General features: G+C 40.3%; 1 protein-coding gene across 2 annotated transcripts in view; it reads right to left on the bottom strand.

Moving 5' to 3' along the window:
* Positions 1-21,390, bottom strand: part of jmjd1cb (jumonji domain containing 1Cb) — a 117,842-nt gene that overhangs the window by 33,538 nt on the left and 62,914 nt on the right. Inside the window, exons 1-2 of one of the 2 annotated variants that reach the window (XM_020640583.3) lie at positions 17,035-17,307; positions 9,658-9,771 (exon numbers count right to left, since the gene is read on the bottom strand). Coding sequence is in view for 1 of the 2 variants with exons in the window: in XM_020640574.3 (XP_020496230.2) it covers positions 9,658-9,771 (114 nt within the window). In the remaining variant the exon portion in view is untranslated. Of the gene's footprint in view, positions 1-9,657; positions 9,772-17,034; positions 17,308-21,390 lie in introns of those variants that run through there. The other variant, XM_020640574.3, reaches the window with a different exon arrangement.

Raw genomic sequence — 21,390 nt, 5'->3', positions numbered from 1 at the left:
CAAAGACAGATGGCTTGTTAAAGACTTCAAACAGCCCTCCTGTCAGGGACAATGCTTGTTGCCATGGAGATGTTAAGGCTGAGGCAGGTGGGAATAAACCGTGGGAGAGTTTCTGATGCACTGAAGGCATTATTATTGCTGAAATGATTTGTTGGAAATGTCTGAGTATGTTGTTTGTAAATCATGGAGAGTCATGAGCAGAGACCACGCTCTGTAGCAGTGGGCTGGCGTCCATTTCTGAAACTGTGTGAACGTTAACACTATGTCCGACGTTAATTATAGAAGAGGTGGTCAAGATTTCTAGAAACCACTCTGACACACAAACTATAGAAAAAGAATAACCTGAGATGTGTAAGAAAAGATCACTAGAAGCTTTAAATGGCCATAACCAGACATAGAGGAGAAAAGAAACCAGAAAATATTCTAACTTCAGTAGCCAGAATCACAGATTTTTGACTTTAGTTTAAAGGAGCAATATGTTGCTCTGACATGTAGCATTTAAATTCAAAACATTAGAGAGAGCTGTCTCCCCTCGCACCTCCTCCCTAGAATTGATGATCATGCATGTTGCCATGTCGTGGACACCGAAACTTCAGTGTTTAACCAGCTCTGGATCGGTCTCAAAACCATGTCAGAGAACCGATACTTCAACATGTTTGTTTCCTTAATGTCTGATGATATAATGTCATTTTTTTAATTCAGTAAATGTCTTACATATTGCCCGTTAAATGAAAAAAATGCTCAAACCATTAAATCAGTATAACAGGTTTCAATTACTTCACAAGACTTACTTGTGGCAGCAGATATATATGAATGTATTTATATTATATGTAAATGTACATTCAGATGTGATATGTGTTTGCATCAATGTATATAATGTAATGAAACAAAGGGTATTTTAATAATTATGCTTTCAGTTTTTAAACAGGCTTGGTTGTCAAATAGTCTGAATTACTTAAGTTAAACAAGTTCACTTGAGGTTCACTCAAGGTCAGCACTTTGTCACTAATAGAAGTCCCATACAAACATTGCATGATGACAAAATGAAGAAAAGCGGTGTAGGAATTGTTGTTATTAAAGTTAAAAAGACTTAGGCTATACATTTTATTTTTATAGATGACAGCTATGTTTGCTGTCAGAGACAGATGACTGCTGACGTTAAAAGCTGACAATACTGACAACTCCTGCAGGAACAACGGGCAGCCTGAAATCACTTGATGAGCCCTCCATATCCAGCATCAGTGTGAACTGACACCACAGGTGTCTGACTGAGCATGTGTTTGGGTGTGTGGATGTGTCAGCACATGACATGTTGTCATAGTAACGTGACACTGGGATGAATATATAGGTATGTGACAGAAGACAGGGGGGGAGGGTAAATAGAGGCATGGAGAGTGAGACTGAAGTAGAGAGAGAGAGAGAGAGAGAGAGAGAGAGAGAGAGAGAGAGAGAGAGCAATGGCAAGCATGACTAAGAGAGAGCGAGAGAGGGAAAGCTTTGTATTTGGAGCACTGCAGGGCATTAAGCCATAAAGTTTCACTGAGCGAGGACTGTCAGCTGAACAGCATTAAAGGAGAGTGTGTGTCTGTGTGTGTATGTGGCAGCTGCTCGCCCCCCCCTCTACCCTACACTCCTCCCACTCTTGGCTTCTGCTTCTCACAGAAATCCCCTCGTCATATAGACCCTTTACTGCTTTGCAGATGCCACTAAAAACAAAGTCAAGCCTCTGTGACTAAATGAAAAGGCATGAATATAAAATATGTTCTGTAAAAGTTGCACATTTAAATATCTAACGGAAAACACACTTTAGGTAAAGTCAGTAAAATGCTGTTTACTCACCGGCCAAGTTCTTTGAGTGCCAGTTTTTCAAGCTTCCACTTACAGTAAACAAACCATAGGTTGTGTCAAGTTACAGAAAACTGAAAAAAAGAAGAGCTCTGAGTATTCATCTATAACCGTCTTGTTTTGCTTCATGTATAAAAAAAGCTTCTATGAGTCACCGTGCTCTTTCTGTGGTTTGGGCCGATTACCTAACCCCTCTTGTCACATAAAAGCTTGTGGGCTGTAGTCGCTGGAGGAGCAATATGACGGGTTACAGAGATTTGTTTTAATGTGCATATTGTATATTACTAACTAACTAATAATGATGAATAAAAGAGCTACTGTGACAATTATACAAATAGGGTTATCACAATACCAGAATTTCAAACAAAAAAACGATTCTAGTAAAACTCAACAAAAACACACAATAGTTAATTTCTGTTTTTTAGTTACGAAACACAACTCCTGCAAACGGTCTAAATTGCAAAAAAATACGTTGGCAACACTGTGGTAGAGGAAATTTTAATCCATTGAGGAGGTGCTCTCTTCTTCTTTTGCTAGCGTGAGCTTTACATTAAAAATATGACCTTTTGTAAAGCTCCTTATGAAACGATCGATCATTACAATAACTGAGATTGTATCATTGCAAGTGGTTTCGAAAAAGTGTCAAAAGTATTGACAACTTTACATTAAAAGAAGACCAAAAATAGCTCACGAATACAAAGTAAGTTTGTTTTAAAAAAGAAACAATAAATCTACGTATTACTGAAACAGGAGAAAACTGTTGGGGACTACTTTCATAGGCAGATTTTTCCATATTCTCAGGACTGTTTCATATTTTTCTATTCAATCAGTGCAGATGAAAAGCAGCCTTTCATCAGTTGTGCTGTTGTGTGCTTCAGCTTGCAACTACAGGCCAATGTCGATAGAGGGTACGGATAACTTGTGCTATTGTTTTCGACAATGGTAGCATTTTTCAACAAGGCAGCACATGTCATCAGAACACCAGACATCCAGGTCTTTCTGAACTCAGATTAGGTTTTCTATTAACCCTCATCCTAAATAAAGCTGCTATTACAGCTGAGCTCATAGTGTGTCTTTTGAAACGTAACGATCCAATGAGGTTGAAACGATACCAGAATTTCAAACCTATTACGTTACTCGTACAAATCAAACTATGTCAAAACTACATTGAGTTCTAGACACCAAAAATAGAATATTTTCGTTCATTAAATTATGAAAAATTGTAAGCAAACACCTTCATACTGTCTAATGTACCAAATTGTTGCCAATGTGTTCCAGCAATTTAAACAGAGAAAGATCCTGTTTGCAATGTGTGATGGATTTATTCCTCTCTCATGCACTTCATTTAGACTTTTAAAAGCTTCGTTTTAACACAAGTGGAAACAAAGAGCTTAGTAACAAAACAAAATACTCTTAGAAGCTGCACCAAACTGTCACCAAGCTGTGTGTGTGTGTGTGTGTGTGTGTGTAGTTTGGTCAAACTCTTGAGTCAGCACTAACAGTTTTATTCCCTTCCCTTAGCTTCAACATACACACACAAACACACACACACTATAACTTTCTAGCAACACACACACTTGAGCAGCAGGCTGGGTTGGCCCACTAAACAGTGACTTCATTGTACAGTTTATGCCAAACAGATTGTAGCCCCCTCCCCCTCCCTCCCTCTTCCTCCCTCCGGTCTTCCTGTCCAACTGGAAAAACAGAGAGGGGAGTGGCCACAGCTTCAGTGCTCTGAGTGTGTGAGAGAGAGAGTCGGATTGTTTTTACTGCTATGTGGGGTTCAAAGGTCTCCAGAAGAATAGGCAGCTCTGTGTGGGCACTGCTGATTTAAAATGGAGGAATCTGTGTGTGTGAACATGTGTGTGTGTGTGTGTGTGTGTGTGTGTGTAAATGTGTGTGCTTCTCAGCTGCGAGTAGTGCCAAGTCGAGAGTAAGGCTCCCACTTTCCTCCACTTTCAGACGGCGGCATTTACTGCTTGTATGTGTGTGGCCTGGCAACGAGTAGTGATTGGGTAGTGTGTGTGTGTGTGTTGTTTGGAAATGAGTTATCAAGAAAGTGAAGCCATGTATGAGGTCACAAAATAATCGTACATGAGGTTAGTGTGTCCCTTCAAGTCATCCAAATGGTTCTTTTTAATCATGGTTTACACAGCACACCATGTCCATGGATGTCACTATGCGATGGTTGTCAGCTGCAGTTTTTGTGCGTATTCTCAAATGTCATAAAACCCAGTTGATGTTGACAATTCATTCATGCAATTTAGACAACGCTCTCTGTCTTTCACTCCCAGGAGCTTTTGGTTCAAATATGCTCAGGATCTTAAGTTTTTTAAAGCTTCATCATCAAAATAACTGACATTGTACAAAAACACTTTCGACAACTTAAGGTGGCACTACCATCCAGCAGTGAGCTTTAGCGCTGGTGTTGTCCGAGCAAAGAGGAGTACGGGCAGCTGAGTTAAATGAGGATAACTTGATTTGCCAGTTTAGTTGTTACATGCAGAGTTCTGTACCTATAGGCTGCAGGCTACAGTTATCCCTGTCAATGCTAAAGTTTCTTATGTGATGCAAAGTGTAGACAACGGGAGCTGTGATAAGTTAGTACAAAGCCAAGTTTTTCTGACAGGTTTTTTTAAAAAGTAGAGATGTGCCGTCACCAGCTGATGATGTTTAAAATAATAACCACTTAGCCGCTTTTTTCTAACCCTAACCCCTAACCCTACTTCTTCATAATGCGATGCGTCTGTTTTCCAAATGATCCAGGAGACTAAACATACTCAACTAGTTGTTAGTAGTCATTCATCTTGACATGTCACTGAAACATGTCTCACAAACAGCATATCTCTGATACTTCCCAGGGACGATTTCAAACTCCCACTGTTGACATTTCTTTTCACGTTTGACGATGAAAACTGATCAGTTTGTCCCAACAGGTGACTTCTTCTGCTCGACAAAAAACGTCTTCTCTGAAGCAGTTAGGTATACTAGCTTGTATTCAAATTGATGTGGCACAAAAGATACAGTACACATCAGCTACCGACATTGGTGCATGCCACATCATTTGCCATTCAATGAGCTTACACATCAAGCACTTCCAGTTCCACCAGACAGCTGCAGCAAAAAACATCTTCAGTACTCAAGAGCAAAAAGCATTAGCCAAATCATTTTAATACAGTATTTAATATGATCTGCTAGATAGACATTACTTTGCGCTATAAACTGCTCCAGTGCAGCATATATTTTGCATAGTGTCGCTGTGTACTTCGAATCAAAAACCCCCAAGTCACTAACTCCTCAGTAAAGTAGAAAACAGATAACAAGTTTCTGTGCTCTGTGTCTGAGCAGCCATTGCATAATACTGTGTTTATCTCTACAAGCTGTGCTGTTTTTTTTTCACAGCAATTTCAGTCAAAGCTTCTTAGTTTCAAAGTGTCTAAAAAATGATACATCCACACAGTTCTCTGTGGGAACATAAACAGTCTGAAAATGTTTGCAGAGATGAGCATCACATATGAAGTTCATTAAATCATTTAAGATACAAAAATCAATTCATTAGCTCTATTATATTGGTCTTACATTAGCAAGTATTAGATCGGGTCAATATACAAGATGGATCCATCCTGGCAACTGATAGCAGTGTGCAATCTGGATGTACTAACACAGAGCTGTGAGAGATGCTTTGAATGTATAAACAGGATATCCTTGATACTATGTAAAAGTAAAACAATTTACATCTGCAAGTTACACTGTCCAGTTTTACACAACTGTCCAACAACTACAACTGGGCATGTGAGTGAGTGTGTGGGCGTGTGCGTGTAAGACTCCAGGTCATGCCAGGCGAAATAGAGAGACAAATAAAGTCGAGGCTGTCACTGACACAGATATCAGGTGTGTGTGTGTGTGTGTGTGTGTGTGTGTGTGTGTGTGTGTGTGTGTGTGTGTGTGTGTGTGTGTGTGTGTGTGTGTGTGTGTGTGTGTGTGTGTGTGTGTGTTGTGTGTGTGTGTGTAAGACTCCAGGTCATGCCAGGCGAAATAGAGAGACAAATAAAGTCGAGGCTGTCACTGACACAGATATCAGGTGTGTGTGCGTGTGTGTGTGTGTGTGTGTGTGTGTGTGTGTGTGTGTGTGTGTGTGTGTGTAATAAAAAATAGGACAGGACACTGGGGATCATACAGACTCTGTGCTGCACCAGACCAGACTATAAAACAGCAATGAAAGACAGAAAACTTCATGGGTGCTGCAGAGCTTTTTATAGGACTACATTTCAGTATTACATGTTAATGAGTGATTAAGCTCTTTATACACCATCAAAGCTTCAGCAATGTTTATATCCAATAAATGGAAATGCAGTGGACTATTCACTGTGAAGTTTTCTCTGTCCAATTTGGGGGCATTTTTACACCATGTCTCAGACAGGTGTAAAACATTCCAAGATGCTGGAGAAAACAACCAAGCCTGACACTATAAAGACAGTTTTTTTGTGTTTATGTCAATAGTATTGTATGTGTAACTGTACCTATTCACAGTATCCACAAATGACGCTGCTTTATTATGTGCACCACAATCACACCATTTGCGTGATGTTAATGTAATCACCACACCAGCCAGTCTCAGTGAATCTTCACAAACATTACCTTTTGCGTTCACACATTGACTCACCCTGACTTCCCTTCACAAACATTGTCTTGGGCGCTGGCAGGAAAAAACGTCTGGGGTGAAGAATTTGGCCGTTTGCATTCACACATGGAGCTCACCCTGATCATTTTCTGAAGATTGCCAGGAGTTTTGTGTGTGTACTAAAATATCATTATATATTAGGGATTAGTCATGCTTCCAGAGAAGAACAGCTAGGGAAATCTCTTGAAAAAAATCCTTTTTCTTCTCCTTTCCAGACACAAAGAAACTAGATTGTGATTGTCATTATTGTCCCATGAATGGTCAGAATGGTAGCAGTCAAAAACACTGTTACTATACACTCCCAAAGAGCTGAGCAATACCAACAGTTTAAACTCTTTGTCGTATACAGACTCTTCCTTATTAACCTTCAACACGCTGTACGACTATCATTGCTAGATAATGTATCTTCAATCCATCACACGATAAAAACAAAGCCATCTTAAGTCATATTTTTCACTCGATGCTGCAGTGAGCAGAAGAGAGCAGCAGTGGTCTCGTCGAATTCACAGGTTGGTAAATACTGATATTTCTCAAGTCCTTTTGGTGTCTCAAAGACTAAGTTTATGTCTCTTACAAACACGGACAAGAAAGGACGTGACATGCGCTATATTACACAAATACATTGGCAAGGTTTTGGTACTAAAATGGGGCCAATGTGTTTGTGTAATTTAGACGGCATGCAAAAGTTTTCATGACATTTTTGGTAATTAACGACAAGAAATTACCCAATACTGGGTGTCTAGAAGATCTACTTTTTTTTTTAAAGTGGTATTGAAATAGGTATCAATATTGTTCCATTTGTGATTAAAAGCTTAACATTCTGGTATTGGGACAACACTAGTAGCACTGTGTTTCTACCCTTTTGTCCACATAAGCTCATCTCTTGCTGCCAAACACCAAATTGACCAGATAGAGGCTTCAAAACAGTCATCCACAAACCCTTAATGTATGACGACAAGGCGGCTCTCTCGGTTTCTTATTTACAGTCCATGGTGCAGCTTCAGACAACTCACCAGGACAACTGATGTAAAAGCTCCTAGACAATTATAAATGGTTTGCTACCACCAGAAAAAAACAATGTTCATCACATGTGTTTACAGAGGGCGGAACATCTGTGGTGGCTGACGATGACTAAGTCAGAGCACTGACCACTGTGGACAGCCGCAGAGGCAGGAGTCATCAGAGGACAAGGCAACAGAGAATCTGACCTGTGATTGGCTGCAAACTAAATAAAAATATAAATAGTCCTCTCTCTTGTGGTATTTGGAGTCGTCATAAAGACAAACCGATGACTGTTGGTGAGAGTGCAGAGCAGCGTGTCTTCCCATCTGGATGACACTGAGTGGAACACAGTGTTCCAGCCAGCACAATACACCAAGCTGTGTTCAGCTGCAGCGACACACACAAACACACACACACACACACACACACATCCATAAACGCAGCACACACTCATCTAATGCACAGCCCAACAGCAGAAGGACATATCCGCAGTGTAAACTACAGTATCCACCATGTGTGTCAGTCAGTGTGTAATTCATGAGTCAGTAATGAGTGATCGTGTGTAAAATCACTCAGAGGACAGACTGCACATTCATGTGTTGGCTTTATATTCACATTAAACCCTGGCAGTGTCACATCCATATGGAGCAGCCTGAATACTCTCCAGAGCCAGCAGAACCCCATGGCTGCAGGATCAAGCCTAGAACTAATTGTGAATGACTAATTCTTCATTAGCACATGAGATCCACTTACAATGTGTAATTCTGCCAAAAGACAATTTATTCGTAGTTCCGTATTAGCCAACAGAAACCTTTTATTTACATCAGTTTGTTATTCAGCTTCAGATTCATATTTTAACTGCTCTCAAATTTAAACCAGTGCTGCATCACAAAAAGCTCATTTCAAACCGACACCACTTCTACAAACAGATCAATACAGTACACCTGTACAGAACACTATCAGTTTTCTCCCACTCAATCCACTGAGAAGCAGTTAAATGTGAGGGAAAAAAACATACTTTCATATCAGTGATCATTTGCATCTAGTTTTGTGAATTTAACTGGAAAATGGCTTAATACATACGAAATGAGGCAGAAGATCTAGCCTTTCTAAGAAATACAAGTCATGAGTCAATATCATTTATAATAAAATACATGAGTCAGGCCAAAGTGATTTTAAAGACCAAATCAGCACCAAAGATGGTGGCACAAAGGTTAAGGTAAAATGACTTCATTTTGTATTTAATTATGTATTTGCCATATAGACCAGAATTTAAAATACTAGCTGTCCATGAACCACTCCTGGCGGGAGGCGAATTTTAAGAATAAAATTAATTAAAATCTACAAATATAAAATTGATTTGATGAAGAACTTCTTATGTTTGGTGTGCTAATGGTTAAAACATGCACCAACATCCCTAGATGGACTCGGGTAACATCCAATCTTATTGTGTTTGCACAGATGTCCAAAACTCGAGCTACCAACCCCCAAAATGACCATGTTAAATCAGGGTGAGCAGATGTGTGAACGCAGCGGGTTATATTTATGAAAATGAGCCTCATGTGAGAGAGAAGGGGTGATCATATTTATAACACCTGACTAGTGATGGATGCAATCTTAGTGCACATAGTGAAGCGGCTTCAAACACTTTTCTGCTCCCAAGACCGTTCTTCCCTACTCTTTTACTGATACTGTAATACGTCAAATTAGACGTAGCACTTGTGTTTAAGGAACACACAAGTGTTTTTTTTTCTCCCATCATGACTTGTCTCCTGATACCCCTCTTCTTCTGTCCAACAGGGAGAACTTCAAGCTCTGAGGGACATGAGTGAATTAGCATCTCAGGAAGATTTCAGAGGCAGGCCGTCATGAAGTTTTCTAGAATTCTAGAAGTGTGAAAACAGCTTCAAAGAGATGCAAATAAGATTTTTGTAATAGTTGTGGTGGTCTGGACGTACAAAAATGATACATCTAGTTATTACTCTTGATGTGGGCTGCCTTCAACTCTAACTATCTTTTCATGTAGATTCCTCTTTGTTATTGTTTATTCTCTCTCCTGAGACTGCAGCAATATGGAACTTTCTTGGTAACTTCATCATGCAGTGTTACTTTGAAAGTGTGATTATTACCTGGTATGGTTGGAAGGCTGAAACGTCAGACAGGAAGTCGAGTTGTCGGTCCAACAAGAATTCTACCGCTGTTACTGGCGACAACAGGCTCTTCCCCACCACTGGCTTAAACGCCTGCACACACAGAAAACACAAAACATGGTCAGTAAAAGCAAATGAACAAAACAACATCAGCAATTCAGTACAAAACTAATTTCAGTAAAGAATTTAATCACAGCATTGTCTTTACATAACTAACGCGGTTCTTCTTCATACACATGTCATACACAATGCATGTATAATGTATGATGAGTTTCAGTGTTGAGACAGTGGAATGAAGACAGAGAAATGAATGACTGTATGGAGAAGATCAGAAGCACGAAAAGCAGAAGTGAAGACATGTTGAAGTGCGGCAGAGAGGCAGAGAGGGAGGGATGGAGAAGGAAGAGACAGAGCGGGGATAGAAGGAGAGCTCCGGAGTGATGAATAAATTAATGAGTAGAGGAAGTCTGACAGTTCAAAGGCAGTACACTCCACTTTGATGTTTTCTTTTTCCTCACACACACTCACACACTGTGGTGATGTCTGTCAGCCCGGGGGCCTGTGCTCAGCTGTTACTGCACATGCATCACACACTCGCACACTTTATTTCCTCTTTACATCTGTGTGTGTACTAAAAGTGAAAGTCGTGCACTCACACTTAGTTCCTCATGGTTGTCTTTAAGGTTTCTTTACAAGCACATGACATCACTTGTTATTTTCCTTTTTCAGGGCTTGATTATCGATCAATCAGTCAACATTAAACGTGTGTGTGTGTGTGTGTGTGTGTGTGTGTGTGTGTGTGTGTGTGTGTGTGTGTGTGTGTGTGTGTGTGTGTGTGTGTGTGTGTGTGTGTGTGTGTGCGCAGCAGTGTGTGCTGCTGTGATTTATGGTTACATAACAAGGTCGGTCTGATAGTGAGATGAGAGATTAGAGGTGAGAAACATGGACATTGTGACCCCCCCCCCCCCTCAAACAGACACTCACCCACAGGAGGAAGGAGCATGTTGTGTGTGCAAGCAAAACATGACAATGTGAGTCGGTGTGCAGCTCGATTTGTGTCGGTCTCTGCAAAACCTGTTTCCTGCCACCAACATGCAACTATCAGCACTCCACACTCTACAAGCATATTGTTCTGCAAAGGACTCAGATATTTTTAAAGTGTAAATGTAATTGTTGTCCCATTCTGTAGCATCACTAGGGCACTGCGCCAACAGGCAAACGTACATACAAGTTTGGATTATATTTAGAAGGATAACGCTAGTTTGAAGTTCAAAAAGTTCACAGTAGTCCACAAGGTGATGTCAAAGGGGTTACATTCACCTCCACATTCACCTCCACATTCACCAGGCTCACCCAGCAGGGGCTCATAATCCAGGTTTGAAAAGCAAGATAATGTCGTTTACATGTACTAACACAAGTCAGCTCTACTCCAAATCTCTGATCCTAACAGGGAAACCAGAGGTACCACACTCAGAAAGGAGTGGGCACACAAAGGATATAGACAACATAACAGTTAATCAATCTCACCCATCAACTGATTACCTGCACACACCTCAAAGTAAGGTGTAGATGTAACAGTGCACAGAACGTGTGTGATCATCAGACTAGGTGAATGTCTTCACACTTACCAATGGAGACGCAGGATTGGACTGTAACAAGGGTTAAATGCACGACACATGAAGAAGAGTTGTTTCCATGGCAACAGCTGAGGGCACAGGGGGCTGGTAAGGCTCTATATAAAGGATTCATGATGACAGATCTTCTCTCAACTCTGTGCACACACACACATCTCTGGTTCTAGACAAGGTCTTAAATATGGAAACATCTGTAAGACATACAGAAGTGTTGAGCTTTGGAAAAAGCTGGTTAACTGCTTACCTTGGGTTGAAAGAAATCTGAAGCTGTTAGTCAAATCACATGTTCTTCCTCATCATCATTGTAATTGAATGGTATATTATATTAAACTCCATTTATTGGGGAAGATGGTGTGATATAATTAAAGGCCTAATAAGATCTTCTAGTGGATGATGTGATAAAACTGTGCCTGTCAGACTGACTGCCATTCAGAAAGACATAAAGACTGTCTTTGTTTGGTTAGTTCTGACTCTCAACCAAATGAACAACCAAATGAAAGCTAACAAAGTCACAAGCAGCAATTTTCATGATTGGGCCAAATATAACAGTACAAATAATGTCACAACATAAACTTCAGTGCATAAAAGGGACGGCTGTGGTAAGTTAAGCTAAATAACGACGGAACTATACTCAACCTGTTTTTAGATTAATTCAGCTCTTTCTTGCATGCGTGGATCATCTTGAAAGGACCTGCAGAGTCCGGTATTGCATTTTAAGATTCATAAATGTCTTACATTTTTTAAGGGATTTTTAATCAAGCATAATGTGAAAATATATTTGAATTAAGGCAAGAGAAGGTGAATCTGTGTGTTATGCAGGTACCACTCTGTGGTCAGTCAATGCGTTCACATGCGCAGGTCAGTAGAGCTACAGGTAAAGCTTGATCAGGTCATGAAACTGACCTCTGTCCTTGTCACGGTATGAAAGCACGTAGACAGAATCAATGTAATGACAGAAGTATGTCCAGCTCTGCTAAAGTAGGTGGTGACAGTTCCCCTCTCATCTGTAGTTACTTTAGAACCGTTCTCTGCTTGACCTGTGACGTCCTTCACCTGGCACGACATCAACTGTGTGGCCCCCGTCATGGTTCACGCTCAAACATTCCCCATGTTGATGTTGACTTGTTTTCTTCTGCGCATTCATGCTTCAGTGACTTCAGAGCTCTATAACAGCAGGCAGAGCATGACTTACCAGTAAGGGCTCACTACTTAGAATACATAAATCCTAAAATATGTTATTATTGAATCGTCTAAAGACTCGGCCCGATACCGATATCAGAAAAAGAAACAAATCTACTGTATGTTCGATCCGTAGAGATAGATTTACTCAGATTTACCCTCAGATGCTGTCATCATGCAAAAGATATATAATGAAGTCATTTGACTGGAAAGTAAATGTGCATGTACGCGCATTTGTATGAATAAATCTTGGAATATCGACGTATACCTGCAATAAAATTAGCCAGTACCGATAGTCACTGGATATGCTAATATCAGCGGATATTACCGGCTTGCCAATTAATTGGTCGGGCTCTATTGACAACTTAGGTTAGTTACAATGCTTTTGCAGAAACACATGAAAAGGGCTTTAGATGTTACGGCTTACTGATACGCTTTCAGTTTATTTTTCCAGGTAACTGGGACTGTAGTTGTATGAAATCAACACATACAGCTCACTAAAAATACATTAAAAAATGGCCATTGGCATGATTTTCAAAGTCACTTCCAAGACAAATGAAATCCAAATATTGAATAGACTAACAGTTCTCACATAAAATGCTTTGACTCAAATGCGTCATCGGATGGTGAAAACACGATACAGTGTGGCTCCCATATCTGGCGCAATGCTCTGATTCCTCTCTCTAAAGAGGACATGACAGTTCTTCCTTCCCCTCTAAAATGACTTTCCCACAAATACACACAGACTCACACACACACACACTCCTCTCAACCACAATTGGGTCACATCTGCCACAGTGTAGCAGAAAAGCATTCTGTCACTGCGTTTTTTCTAGAAAGGCGTGACGAGAGACAAATTCACTTCTGTCAAAACACACACATTAAATCAAGCAGAGAAAAACATGTACATTGAGAAATAAAGTATATTTCCAGACGCACACACAGACACACACTCCAGGGAAGCAATAACAACTTGAGAGGACAGATATGTAGAAATGCCTTTCTGAAAAAGCAAATCAGTCTCTATGAACACACGAGACATCCTTCACTGACCTCTGAGTGTGTGTGTGTGTGGGTTTGTGTTTGTGAATGTTTAATAATTGATAAGGAAAAGTGCAGCAGAATGTAAATGATGATATGAAGTTTGAATGATGGAGCTCATGCATCCCTAAGTGACCCAGAGAGGCTACACCACACACAGGCCCACACACTCACACAAACACTAATGCACACTCACACAGCCGTTATCTGATGAAGGTCAAACAAAGAGAGAGGGGGAGAGAGACAAATGTAAATTCTAAACAAACCCCAGGAGAAGAGTTTGCTCAGTTTACAACATCAGAGATGGCTGTTGGCTGCCATTTATCTGCTGCCTGTTATCTTCTTAGAAAAGTGTAACAATTGGGTGTACTAGATGTTCAAGAGGGTGCTGGTAAAAAGTTTGGGTGTGCAAGTCAAGGTACATTTATAAAACACCAACTTGAAGGGGCCCTGTCTGAATGATAAGCTTAGGTTTTCAAACTCTTGTGAGGTTCATTATTTCTTCATTGTGTGCATTGTTTAATGATGATTACTGCTGTAAAAAGGGGAACAAAGTCTTAGTAGATATTAAGTTGGGATGCATACATTTGTCAATGACAGGCCTCTCAAGCAGCACTACTCAAAGCACTTTTACACCGCATTTCACACCTACACATTCACACCCATTCAGACACTGATGGCAGTAGTTGCTATGTAGTGACACCATCAGTAGTAACTATTTCCATTCTTATGCCGCAGATGAAGCAGCGGGAGCAATTCCTGTTGGGGTTAAGTGTCTTGCCGGAGGACACATTGGACATGTGGCTGCAGGAGCTGAGGATCGAACCCTTGACCTTCCGGTATCAACTGAGCTACAACCGCGCGCAAACAGCAACAATCAGCCCGTCATTCTAAAGCCATGAAATACCGAGGAAAACCACACAGTTATATCGAAAGATTACTTGAACTTCCTGTGTTCAATCCGCACCCAAACTCTCCCTCTTTCACTTTCAATACCCCTCTCTCTCTCATGATGTGTGAAAACTGAGTTCATCTCATCAATTTTATGAAAACAGAAAAGCTTGATCCATCTAACGCAGAAGGAGGTGTTCTTAAAATGGGCACAACATTTGTTGAATTTGTTCATTAAAGTGATTCATAAAATACATTTTCTGATAAATGTTATGTCAACTGTCCTCTCTTCGTCTGGGACTAGGTGATCGTGTCTTTGAATTTATATTACTAAAAACAGCATCATGACTCATGAGGGTCAGTGTTTATGGCTTCAGAATCTGATTTAGTTACCAGGGACAGCTCTGAGATGTTACAGAGTACTTGTGCTTTTTAAACGTTCATACATTACTATTAAAAATCGACCAATATCAAAAACCTGTTTCAATACCATGTCAACAAATATTAAAGTTCTTGGCGCTAAAGATGTACTCAACATTTGACCTTTTTGGTAGTTTGACTTCAATAACCAGCAAACATTTTCAAATCCGCACCAGATACGCATGTTTCCTTACTGAAAAGTGCTGCACTGATTAGCTGCTTCTCCAAGTGGGTCAGAGTAAAAAAGATCCTTTCTAAGAAACACTCACAGGCAGGCACACACAGACGGGTTGTGTCCTAATCTGCTATTGCTTTGATGTTAAATGATCAGACTTGTCAAAACACAGCTGCTCACTCAGGTAATCTATGCACGGAGCTATTGTCTCTCACGCAGTGTCTGAACAATATGAGCTGATGGGCTGGTTAGGGCGATGAAACTGCATGTGGATTGGTTTCCATTTAGCACTAGTGGTCAGTGTAGACAGCTCTACTAATGTCAGCCACAACAGGAAACCATTTCATAAAAACTGAAAAGGTTCACAAACAAGCCTTTTAAGAGGTTATACTTCGAAGAATGTGTAAATGCAAGTCATCACAGGATGAGTCAGCTGATAATGAGTAAAAAAGTGAGTTCAGAAAGAATCTTTTATAAGTCAGATTAAGTCAACTAACTACAAATTTAGAAATTGTATCCTTTTATATTCTTTTAATGCTTAACCACTGTTAAGGTGCGCACCAAACACTGACATTAAGGTGGTAATTGACAAATTGCCAGATGTCCCCAGATAATACAAATCCTGTTGGGCCTGACAAGATCCTAATTTGACAAGATGACATAATCATCCAGTCAGTAATTATGTCATCTTGGCATGGTAGGGTTGTAGCTTTGGTTGCATCCTAAAGCTTATTAAAGAGGTTAAGTTTGGAACGCCTAAGGTTGACGGGGACGTTTTTAACTCCCCACCCACCCAACAAAAAAAAATTAGAATCTTACACTTCCTGGAAAAGGTCCTGCAGAGCGGCAGGAGAAATTATACAACACTGCCTGAATAGTCCTCCTGATGGCAAGTAAACAGATTCTTAAAGGGTAATCCATTGAGTGTTTCTTGTGTTTGTATAATGGATAATACCAAACTACACCCTGACGTCCATTAAACACATTGCAGATTCTTGTTACATGATGGATCTATCGTCCTTAGAGCTGGAACAACCATGATGAAAAAGTTCAGGGGGACTAGGGTTGTCACGATACCACAGTTTTCCATCTTCGATGCAATACTAGTAAAAATCAAACTTTATCAACCTGTTTCAATACATTGGCAACAAAAAAACAAGTACAGACTAACTCCTCTAAATCTAGACGGTAATCTAGGTCTTTCAATTCAAAATATGACTGAAGATCTGTAGATATTTTAAATCTTAAGATATACTATTGATCAATAACTTAACACAGATTGAATCGTTTTCAAACCTGTGGAATTTGAAAGTATTAAAAATATCAAACATTTTGACAACCCTAACAGAGACTGTACATCTTAACTGGTATTGTTGTTACTGTGAGCAACATCCTGTAAGATTATTAACCCTGAAAACACACCATGTACCGGACCACATGAAATGATTTACCAACTTTACCTGGAGAAGATATCCCTCCAGACTTAACTTTAAAGTTTAAGGAAAATGTTGTGGCCGATAGAACTCTTCATTTATTGAAAAAAATCACATTGAATAAAAGAAACATGAATCCAGAGGACAATTAAAGTTTCTGAGGTCTTAAATGTAAATGAGTTTTGCTGTAAATCATTTCCTGATCAATCTCCTCTTTGACTCACAGTACAAATGGTTAAAAGGTTGATTTTTAAAAGTTGTGCTGTTGATTACCATATTTTTTCTACATATTAAAGAGTTATGGAAGAAGAAGAAGATGGATTATATTGCTAACAGCACCTTATAGGCTGCTAAGCTTCACATTGTACGACCCACACACACACAAAAACGCACACACACTAATACAAAAAAACAGAAACCAGCAATTTCATGTGCACATCAAGGATAGAACCAGGTAGAATGACCGTGTGCACTCAAAATCGACTCCATTCACTCTGAGAATCAAATCAAACCAAACTCTGGTTTTAGTTGAAGCACAGCTATGATTCAAATAATAGCAGAGGACATTAAACTGTAACATTACCTCTCTCCCCTGTCTCCAAGCAACCCCAAGGAGCAATGGCTCTGAAGAAAAACACTTGACAAAACTAGCTTTGATCCAGCGATCCGGTGAGAGGCAGGGAGAAAGAACAGAAAGGGTGACGAGGGTAAAACGAAGGCAAAGGAGGAGAACGAGAATGTGGTTTCTTCGTGTGGAAAGAAAAGACAGATGGCCAAGAGGGAGAGAAAGCAGAGCAGAGGACGAGCTACACAGCCGACATTTTAACTGCTGCTGACGCAAGGAGGGAGAGCGAGGGAGGGACGGAGGAGGGAGGGAGGCAGGGCTGGCCGTCTCTCTCTCTACACACTCTCTGACTCACTCTCTTTCACTTCCTCTCAGCGCTCTGTGTACGAACATGTCTCACTCCCACTCCTCTCTCTCCTCAGCTTCAATTCAGCTTCACATTTAACTCGTCTGATTATTTGAGCTGGTGCTTTCTGCTGATCCATCTTCATGCTGTGTAGTTGGATGAGTCTCTTGAATTCTTTCCAGGAACATGTTCAAAACTTTTCTCGTCAATTGTCAACCCTGCGTCAATAATTCTCGACCAAAGATTCACCAGAAAAGTGAAAAGAAAATATAGTACAACTCAAATTCAATGAGATACTGATTCAAAGGGGACTCATAATACCATGACCTGTTTCTGGATAAATATTGTGGATATTTCCCATTGTAAAAGTGTCTTTAAAAGCATGGCTTTAAAGGGTAAAATGACTAACAATTAGCAATCCAAGGGATTCCAGTTTTCAACATATTTTCAAGTTGCATGTGTGAACGCAAACAGCAACATATTTCTCTCCGACTTTATCCTGCCAGCCGCTCTGTTACTTTACGTGTAAAGTCGGAGGGAGCTGATGTTTGAACACAGCAGGTGAAAATCTGGGGAAATTTCACCACTGGTGAGGGAGGGAGTAGGAGGAGGAGGTGATGACGTTTGTATCACACGACAAGTGAGCCACTAGTCCCATCTTCATGCAACGTAGATTCCTACTCGTTCTTGCTTGCCAGTTGAATACGTCCAATTATAGGTAGCATTAATATAAAAGGCAAAAAAGTAATTATAGTGGAATAATCTGTTCATCCACCAGCTTGGATTCTAAAGAATAGTTTTTACATCATGATCAGAGGAAGTTTCAAATTTAAGGAGGAGGCTGTCTGAAATTTTCAGGAGTGCTTGTGTGAAAACATAGTTCTATACTACTACTACTATACTACTATACTACTACTACTAGTACTACTACTACTCCAATAATAAACTAAATGTCACCAGGTTATATGGTGTGGGTTTTATACTGATACCAAATAAAACAAGAAGAGAAACAGAAAAGGGAGGAGAGTGTTAAGATGACTGCAGAGTGCTTTAAATAAAGAGCTGGCTGGCCTTCAGTTGAACCACAAACACACACCCTAAAACCATCACCTCTGAACCCATCAGCTGACCACAAACCAGCTCCGATTAATCTGTTCATCGCTCAGGCAGATTTACACACTGCTACTGTAACACACACACACACACACACCACACACCACACACACCACACACACACACACACACAGAGAGTTGTGCATCATTATCCTGTGGTCCATCTGCCACATTGATGCAGGATTTGAGCCACTGTACAGTCATTCACACACAGACACACACCTGCTATTAAATCCTGTTTACTTACAAACAGGAACAACAACCACTTTGACCATTCCAGCAGACATCTCCATGTGTAGCGTACATGTGTGCTGATGTGGTTAAATGACTAAAGTACGCTATACTCGTATAGTAGCAATTGGCAAACAAAGAAGTCAGAACTTAAGTGACTAAAGAAGGATACCTCTCCTGTTAGTCAGAGAGAAAGAGGCCTGAACTAGTTCAGTGCAGGAAGGCTAGTGTTTTTTTTGCAGCCCTCGCTGCCATAAAGGTAAGCTATAATTACACATGCACACACAGATCCACAGGAGGCAGGAGATTACACTAGACCAGCTCCATCTGCTCAGGGGGAGAGACAGAGGGAGAGACAGAGGGAGGAAGGGGGGGGCTGGCATTTTGATTGACCCAATTTCGACCAAAAACTACATCTCACACAGTCGAGTGGTTCTATCTCAGGCGGGCCGAAAATAAACCCATGAGCAAGGCACCCAACTTAGACTCACTGAGTTTGTCTGTGGAGGGCTAGATGAACACACACATTCAAGAACACAACAACAGAGTGTGAGGCAAGCTGTGTTACAGATACATTACAATGGTGGCCACAGTTTAGAGAGACAGCTTTCAAAGGAGAGAGCCGAATGTGATGAAACACACACACACACACACACACACACACACACACACACACACACGCTCTCTTTCTCTCTCTCCTTTGTTTTTCTGTCATCACAAACAGAGCCAGTACAGCCTAGTGATATCTATTTGTGTGTGTGTGTGTGTGTGTGTGTGTGTGTGTGTGTGTGTGTGTGTGTGTGTGTGTGTGTGTGTGTGTGTGTGTGTGTGTGTGCGTGCGTGCGTGCGTGCGTGCCCTGTTTTTTCATTTAACAAAGTGGGCCATTGTTGCTAGGTAACGTAGCAGGACTTGAGCCAGGAAAAAAAACTCAGACAAAGATATTACACTCTCACTCTTACATTTCTACTTTCTCTCCTCTAGCCTTCCAGCTCGGAGTTCTTTGTTCACATTTTAAATGTTTTATTTCTTTCTAAAGTAGGAGAGAAAATCCCTAAATAATTAAAAACTTGTGCTGAACAACAGAAACAATCACAAGAAAGATGTTACCTGGGGCTGTGAACATTAATGTCTTAATCTCAATGTGTCCCATTTTGACCCTTTGGGCGCACTGAGTTAGCATATTCCTGCTCTTGCACTGATGGAAAAAACAACCCCGCTGCACCATTGAATGTCTCATTTCACTTACATTTTCAGTTTGATTGATCTCTTGACTGATTTTTTTTTTTTTTTCGATCCTTAGCAAGTTAATGTTGAATCACTTGATCTACCGGAAGTTCCTCATATTCTTTCAAAATAAAAGCAGTTAAAAAACAAATCAGGAAGTATTTAGCAACTACTGAAATTTGCTGATTAATCACAGGGGTGCCAGCAGCCTAGCAGCTAGTGTGCATGCCCCATGTACACATGTACAGAGGTCTTAGTCCTCGAGAGCAGGCCGCCAGGTTAACCCGACCTGTGGCTCCTTTCCCATATGTCATTCCCCATTATCTCGCTCCCTGGCTTCTGGCAATGTCTACTGTCCTAACTCTTGAATAAAGGCATTCAAAGTTGAAAAATATATCTTAAAAAATAAAAAATAAAAAAGAATTGTTTGACAGCCCTTATCTGAACTTTATCAGTGCATTTACTTTAGACATCATTTATAACTAATTGAAATGTTTGTGGTTTGTCCATAATCTTCTGAAACATCTTTAAAAGACTATGGGTGCATTCGAATTGTCATTTTTGCTTAGAAAGGTTTCTAACTGAGTGAAATGACCCGGAAGCATTTTAGTGGCGGCCATGATAAGAGCCGTTCGAATTCTTTAAAAGCTAAGGAAAGGTGGGTCAATGCTTCCTTTATAACCTCCTTTAGCATAGGATACACTGGACCATCCTTTACGAAAGGAGATGAGATATGACGCCCCACAATTCCTTTCGGCCGCAACATTTAAAGCGAGTCGCGCATCCAACCGTTCACTAAAATTAACGATGATCGTAAAGTGATGCAGATCATGTAAGGGATAAAAAGATAAGACACATTTTTGGCCAGATCATGTTTTATTCAACATATTTCATTCTCTTAAAGTTGCTATGTGCAGTTGTACATTTGTATTCTTAAAATATTATGTATATCTTTCATAAATGTAACAATTAATTTCATAAAATCATACTTATTTTGATGTTGATTTATGAGTGGACAGGAAGGTGAGGAATGCTTTTAGTAGTCCATTTTCAGAACATTGTAGTTTCAACACGGCAGACCCACGTCATTAACCTCCGCCGGCCCGTCGCATTTAATTACGTCGCCTAGTGGAAATGTGGTCGGATTGTCAGAGCAACGCGATCGCCTTTCCTTAAGTCCTTTATGAATTCTCCTAACATCTATCCTTAACCTCATGATGTTTTCCCCGGGGTTAAGGTAAAGTGGATAGTGGAAGGAGATAGGAGGGACAATTCGAACGCACCCTATATCTATGTTTCTTTCAGCAGCGTTTCAATACTGAAACCAAAGCAAAATCAAATCAGAAATGGGAAAAGTTAAATTTTGATAGAGAAATATATTTATATCCTGGATTTACACTTTTCCTGCACGCTGAAACACAGACTGGTTATACATGTTAGTCTCCAAGGCTGATCCTGC

This window comes from Labrus bergylta, chromosome 21, assembly GCF_963930695.1.
Source record: "Labrus bergylta chromosome 21, fLabBer1.1, whole genome shotgun sequence".
In the NCBI taxonomy this organism is placed as follows: domain Eukaryota; kingdom Metazoa; phylum Chordata; class Actinopteri; order Labriformes; family Labridae; genus Labrus; species Labrus bergylta.
The sequence above is the reverse complement of the archived record's forward strand: the minus strand, read 5'-3'. Positions and strand labels throughout refer to the sequence as shown.